The sequence below is a fragment of the Elephantulus edwardii genome, unplaced genomic scaffold (genome assembly GCF_000299155.1).
Source record: "Elephantulus edwardii isolate Elephantulus edwardi_28Jun2011 unplaced genomic scaffold, EleEdw1.0 scaffold00018, whole genome shotgun sequence".
Taxonomy (NCBI): Eukaryota; Metazoa; Chordata; class Mammalia; order Macroscelidea; family Macroscelididae; genus Elephantulus; species Elephantulus edwardii.
Genome location: NW_006399768.1, coordinates 8,653,559 through 8,661,203, shown reverse-complemented (window position 1 = coordinate 8,661,203; position 7,645 = coordinate 8,653,559). Strand labels below are relative to the sequence as shown.

At 34.4% G+C, this 7,645-nt stretch overlaps 1 protein-coding gene across 1 annotated transcript in view; it reads left to right on the top strand.

The window, feature by feature from the left end:
• The window catches only part of GPM6A (glycoprotein M6A), a 254,674-nt gene extending 249,187 nt beyond the window's left edge, over nt 1–5,487 (top strand). Inside the window, exon 7 of the mRNA XM_006882219.1 lies at nt 3,362–5,487. Coding sequence (XP_006882281.1) covers nt 3,362–3,514 — 153 coding nt within the window. The 3' untranslated portion in view covers nt 3,515–5,487. The remainder of the gene's footprint in view (nt 1–3,361) is intronic.
• The last annotated feature ends 2,158 nt before the right edge of the window (nt 5,488–7,645 follow it).

The window sequence follows — 7,645 nt, the reverse complement described above, 5'->3', positions numbered from 1 at the left end:
AATCTCTTCACCATCCATCCTGATGCTGCCAACTGGTCTAGTGATGAGAATCTTTGTCTTCTTGAATTTGACCCTCAATCCATATTGGAGGCTGCAGTCCTTGACCTTCTGCAGCAGGTGCTTCAGGTTAATCCCCTCATAAAGTGGCATCAATTTGACCCTACAATAGATCTGAACCTTGCCCTATTCTGTGCCATCTTCCTAATCCCTGGCACACTTGAGACTATTGCTGCAGTCAGTATGTTAAATCACATCATTAAAAAAATTATTTTATATTGGTTTACTTACAAAGATCATCTACATTGTGTTTTACACTTTTCTTCATTCACATTTTGTCTCATACAATCACCTGCATCCATCATGTTTTTAAAATTAATCACCATTGGACTATACCCACCGTTAACCCTGTCTTTTCAAGTCCCTGCTGAATCCCATTTCCTTTACCCCCTGCATCTATCCACCAAATTGTGCTACCCTGTGATTTTGCCCCAGCCATCCTCATGCCTCTGTTCCTACTTATTCCCCCCTTGGATCGCCATATCTGTTTTAGTAGTTAGCCTTCTATTTTTATAATAATGGTCTTATGTAGTATTTGTCCTCATGAAACTGAGTTAATTCACTGAGCTTAATGCTCTCCAATCTCTCCCAAGTTATGTAGTATTTCTCAAAATCATTACTCTTGAGTGCTGCATAGTATTTCATTTGTGTGAATATACCACAGTTTCTCAATCCATTCAATTATGGTTGGGCCATTTTCATGTTCTTGTGATGATGAATAACACTGCTATGATCAATGGTGTACAAATCTCTGTTTGTGTCTCAATTCTGTTGCAATATTATCTCAGACAAGCGTCTCATAACAAAATACTATACCGAATCCTACTGGGTCTCCAGAAGAAAATGACTGATAACCCAATTACAAAATGGGCAAAAGACATGGGAAGACTTTTTGCAGAGAAAGACATTCACATAGTCAACAGAAAGATGACAAATACTCAAAATCAGGGCAGTAAGAGAAATGCAATTCAAAACCACAATGAGATACCATCCCACCCCAGTTGCAGGGGCAAAGTTTATCAGAGCAGCAAGCAATAAGTGTTGAAAAGAATGTGGAGAGGTGGAAACTCTCATATGCTGTTGTGGGATTGTAAAATGGAATAATCACTCTGGAAGACAGTTTGACATTTCCTCAAAAGGTTGAACATAGAAACTCTGTGTGACCCAGATATTATACTACTAGGAATATGCCTCATAAATAGTTTTTGCTGGTTTGTTTGTTTGTTTATTTTTAATTCATTTTAATGAAAGTTTACAGAGACTTAGGGTTTCTAGTCATTCATTGTTGCATTTTTCTCCCTACCTCCCCCCTCCCCCCAATTCACTCTTTTCCTTGAAAAGAAAGAAAAACCTCTTTCATTGTTATGCAATCCCTCCCTCCAAGTCCACTCCACTATGCAGCTTTCACTCTGGACTTCTGTAATGGCAAGGATACCCATTCATATGTCCCTTTTAAACAGTTCTCTTCCTCATCTGTTTCAATGCAATATACATCATTCCTCCTCTTCTTTTCTGTCTTCCCTCAACCCTGAAGTCAGTCCTGGTTTACAACAAAGGCCCTGTGCAATATTTGTCCTTTTGTGACAGAGATATTTCACTCAGCATAAAGTCCTCCAGGATCATCGGTTTTGCGTAATATTTCATGAGTTCCTTGTTTTTCAATGCTGCATAGTATTCCATTGTGTGGATATGCCACAGCTTCTCTATCCATTTTTTTGTTGATGGGCACTTGAGTTGTTTCCAGCTCTTTGCTATTGTGAACAAAGCCGCAATAAACATGGGTGGGCATATATCTGCTTGTGTGACAGTTATGGTTTTTTTTAGGGTAAATTCCCGGCAGTGGAATTACTGGGTCAAATGGTGTCTCTATTTGCAACTTTTTGAGAAAGTACCATACTGCCTTCCATAGTGGTTGCACCATTTTACACTCCCACCAAGAGTGAATAAGGGTTCTAGTTTCTCCACAACTTTGCCAGCACTTGATGTTTGCTGTTCTGCTAAATTTTGCTATTCTTACTGAGGTGAGAGGATATTTCATAGTTGTTTTGGGTTTTTTTAATAAGTATTTGATTCTATTTTATTTATAATGTCTAAAAATACTGGGGGGGGGGTGGAAGAGCCAAACAGAAAACCCTGATGTCAATATACAAATCAGCTTTTAAATGATCTGTTTATTTAGGCATTGTTCACATTTTACATTTAGTAACTATGGATGACTATGTAGAAGGAAGTTCAGTTTCAGAATATGAGATACTTATTAAAATGTGTTGACTGATTAACTGGAGGGATCAAAGAATTATAATGTAAGGGCCTTGTATATTCAGCCTAAACTTAGAATGTCCCCTGGGCAACATCAACATATTCTATTCAGTGATTCTCATATCACTCAGGTTCCCTACAGAACACTGCCTAACCATGAAAACTGAGAAAATGTTCATATACTTATTCCCATGCAGTGGCTAATTGTTAAAGATTTGTGTCTCTACAACCAACATACAACATACTGAAATATTTTTTGTAGTCCTATGAAAAGAGTTACATAATAATTAACATAATAAAATATTTGTTCTTTCTGTCTTTATAAGTGTGTGCGTGTGTGTGTGTGTGTGTGTGTGTGTGTGTGTATAAAAACATATACTTGTGGGTATGAACTGGTAAAAATGCTAGTTTAGTTAAATGTTACAGAAATGTGCCCAGAAAATACTTACTTTCAAATTATTTTATTATCAAAATATTTTGAAATAATGGAGATGCAGTTAGGCATATGCCAAGGAATCTGTGTTTTGTACGTCATTAGATATGCTATAAATAAGAATTGTATTTCAAACAGAAAATATAGTAGTTCAGGTCTTAGAGGGCAAGATTAATAGGTATGAATGCAATTATTGTTTTGTTTCATAGCAATCCTAATGGGTATACTATTTGCTAATATTTCTTGTAAACTTTGTGAGAAATATTAAATACTTTTAGCATGTGATCATATTTAGCATGCATAATTTCTCATTTCTGTAGAGTCTGAACAGAGTCATAGTTTATCCTACAGGAGATTTATAGTAGCTGTGATTTCCCTGGAGGAGATTTTCCATTTTGATCCTACAAAGCTGCTGCTATATTTGAATAGCCAAAGAGTCACCACATAGGGTTAGCAACTTCCTATGGACTAGGCCAGCAGAGCATTAATTGCAAAATATTATTGCTCGAATTTTTCTTCCATTTGTTTATAAACAGATAAAAGAATGTTTTTTTTTCATGACATGTTTCCATGAAGATCCTGAACAGTTATCAACTACTTTTGTCTTAACAGGTTCACTACCTTATGGTTCTGTCTGCTAACTGGGCCTATGTGAAAGATGCTTGCCGGATGCAGAAGTATGAGGACATCAAGTCGAAGGAGGAGCAAGAGCTTCATGATATCCACTCTACCCGCTCCAAAGAGCGGCTCAATGCATACACATAAAGCCACACTCTCCTTTCCACCACTCTAATGCTTTGGTGTTTAACTAAAGGCCATCCAACCTCCAACCATTGAAAAACAAAGTAAAAGTGCTTCTCTTCAATGATGTGTAGGGTGACTTATGAATCACTTGAAGACAATTCTTTGTTGATTAGCACTTAATTTGCTAATTCGTTAAATTGATGTAATCAGACCTCTTCTACAAGCTCCTATCCAGCCTTTATTTTTTTTTAATTTCTCAACTCATTTAACAGTTCTGACTCAAAGATACTAACATTGTCAAATGAAACAATTTGTTTGCTTTTTTAACCACTTCCTATGTATTAGGCTTATCACTTTTTCATTATTTCTTATGTTTTTGAAAAGAAAAAAATAGCTTTTTATACTTTTTAATTTTTATTTCAGTAACTAGTTTAACTACAGGTAACCTTCAAAGGGACCATTGTACATTATGAACAATAGACTGAGATGACACCATGGTGACTCTTCTTGAAATATGGCTATCTTGCCTGAAGATCAGTGGCTATATTACTGCAGGCCCTGATTAAGGTTTTCATCAATCTAAGGTGCAATTTCTAAATTTGTAAGAGTAGGTAAAAAAAATAAATAAAAGTGCTTCTTATCTTTGTTAACATTGTATTTTTCTTGGTGTACTTAAAGGATATTTCTCTCTGATCACTCATGTTTCTGTTGTGAGCATGTAGAACCAGTGATGCTGATGCATGGCCAGTTGCCTTTTAAAGATTGTGACACCGGGCTTACCCTTTAAACTTCAGTTTAGAGACACAGTAATGGAAATAACCACATATGGTCTGCAGATGAATGGTCTTTGTGACAATAAGTAGTGGCTGAATTGGAACTTTTATGCTAATGTGGAAAATGAATTACCTTTATTAAGGTGGCATTTTAAAAATAAGCACACTAACCTGTCAGAAGTTGTTTTACCTGCTTTAAAAGTTGTGATGGATTGCACCTCTGTAAACTATCCCTATAATGTGTATGATATATTTGAAAAGGCTTCCATTAATATAATAAATAGCTTTGCTTGCAGCCTTCCAATCTATGTTGGTTTACCTGTAGTGTTTTTAAAAGTGTAGCCAAAAGCTACAATAGAATGTATCATTTGGACGTGTAGTGATATCTTTGTGTTTTTATTTCAGAGTAAGTCATTTTAAAACAATGTCATTCATATTCATTTATAAGAAGTACCTGTATCAAAGGAATAAAAAAACAAAAAACAATCAGTATTATTGGACCAAATCTGGTGTTTGTTTTAACCTTGGCTTTCCTCTTTTGATTATTTCTAATGCTACAAGAATGCTGTAAAGTGTCTTTTAAAAATGATGTAGCCTGACAAGACATTTTTGTCAGTTATAAAAACTAGTTAGTATTGTGCACTGATTTGACCATTGTGAAATCTTTCTCAGTGTAAGTGCATTTCTAATAAAATTTATTGAGTGAAACAATCTTTGTACAATGACTAGTCATGCATCATCAGTAATTTTACAAGTTCTTGTAGTAGGTAGAGGGGTATTACTAGAATTATCTGTGGCATGATTATGCATTCTATAGAATTATTTAATTAATTTGGGGTTGGTTTTGCTTCCTTTTTTTACACTTAGCTTATCTTACTGATTGAACCTTTTTCTGATATACGCAGTATTACATATACTCAGCAAAAGTATTAATGGGCTTCTTTCAATTCTATATTATAGTGTTTCAGTTCTGTGTCTTAACAATTTGTGATGATTTTTAAAACTGTCTTTAAAACTTATGTAATGATGTTGATGCTTTGGCTTCTTTTCTGGTATTTAGAGTTTGTATTTTCACAAAGAGTGCTTTGTAGCAGGCATTACAATTAATCTGTTTTGTACATAAATGTGCCAACAGCTTGATGGTGGCGTTTTTGAAATGTAGAACAAAGTGCTTGAAAAATGTAATAAACACACTTGTGTAATTTGTGTACTTATTATTAGTTTCTGCAGTGGTATTTGTTTATTTTTGTTTTGTTTGTTAATTTATCTTATGTGTGTATGGCAACTGTATGAATGTATGAACTTGGAAAAATGAAGATAGTTATAGAAAGGCCTCAGGCCTTTTGTGTGTGTGTGTGTGTGTGTGTGTGTGTGTGTGTGTGTGTATACCTTGTATTTAAAAGTCTGTTGGGCCCAAGGATCTAGTGTTATTTCACTTTGGAGGAACATTCTTCTAAGCTGTAAAGCACTCCTCTGTCAATTTACTGTACTAAGGTAATCTGGATTTGCTGTGATGCTGAACCTTGTGCCATTGGGGGTCAAATGCCATAATAGCTGCCCATGTTGGACAGTGTTTGGTGGAACTCCCAGTTTAAGACAGGTTTGAAAGCAGGAGTGGCATCCACTTCCTAAACAACATGCCTCTGAAAACTCTATCAAGTTGGAGAAAGATGATAATTATAGAATGGCTATAAGTCTTTTGTTCATAGGGTCACTATGAGTCGTGCTCAACCCAACAGCATTAAACAACAACAGCATGTGTGTATAGATTCCATTAACATGAAATAGACTCTATCTTCTAATTTCAGTTCAGTTGATATAAAATTTTGTGAAAGTACTGTATATGGACATGCAGTTTAAGAATGCTAGGGGCCTGGGGAGGGAAATGGAAGACACAATGGCACTGCAGGCCCACTCATTGACTAGTGGTAACTACTCTCAAGTTACATTGCCTAATTTCTTTCTATTATTTTGTGTTTTCCTTAGTACTTCACAAGCTAAGAAAGAAAAAAACAGACTAATATAGGGCAGAAAGAAAACAATATTTCCTGGTTTGCTTCAAAATATCAAGGTGAGAACAATTACGTTTTTTTTTGAAAGTTATTTTCTATGTTCTGTTTGTTTTGAATCTAATTTATTCAAGTCAAACTACACATGATACACTACACTATAAAGTAATAAATAGTTATTAATATAAGTTGTTAATAATTCATAAGGCTTGAAGGTTTGTATTTGTCCTCAATTATCTGTTATCATTTTCATTCACTTAGGTTAGATTTAGCTAGGAAGTAGATTTTTTAAAATTTTATTAATTAGATTAGAACACAATGTATTAATTATATATGCTACTTTTATAGACAATAGAAATTATTTCTTAGTTAAATATAGTATAGTTATAATTACTACTGTTTCCAGTTTTTATTAAAAAAAATCATAGCACAGGACAAGACAATATAAAGTCATTATGTTAAAGAATATCAAACAAAAAGTTCATAGCATACACTTTGTGAAAGACTGCTTATTGTAAGTTTATTACATTTTGAAACTATTGTCTCTCTTTTTTTTTTTTGGCCCTAATGTTTCTCTTTGTAAAGGTATATATTTCTTTAAAGGAAAAAAATTTCCTTTGGGAAGTGAAAGTTAATATAATAACAAGAATATCATGCAATGTGAGGGTTAAATGCTTATTGGCCAGCTCTGACTTGCAGATGTAATCAATTTATTTTTTTCACATTGAAATTAAGAAATTACAAATCATAATTTATGCACCAAAGGCAGGTAAACTTATTTTCACATATTAAAAGAAACAAACAGCTCATTTTCAGGCGTATTTCTATTAAGTAACTTGATACTGATACATGAACACAGTGTCGGAATTTAACTTAAAGAAAGCAATATACAGAGAAGGATTATACAGGTTTTTATGATGTTCAGATTATACTTTATGTTAAATCACTGGAAAAACAGTTGGTGTAAAAAAGTCTGCTAGTTCAAATGTACCCATCTCTATTGACTCAGATAAGCCAACTTCCTATATTCCTGTCTTTTGCTAGCCTCCACCTTTCCAAGTTTCCATGATGTTCTTTCTTAGGAAGAGTCTCCTCATAACATGCCCAAATGTGAAATGAATCTTTGTTAAAGGATCACTATGAGTTGTACTCCTTACAAAGCACATTCCTCTCTTTTTCAGAGACTTTAGTTCTTTTGGTCTCTTCTATAGAAATGTATCTTCCTCATGAGGTTCATTATTTCATATTACACACACGTTTTGTCTGGTATGACGTCTACTCTGGTGACCCTACTACACATTGAACTCTGCTTTTAGGATCAGCAGATAATTGCTATACAAATCTAGTCAGAGTTCCCCTTTAAAAATCTC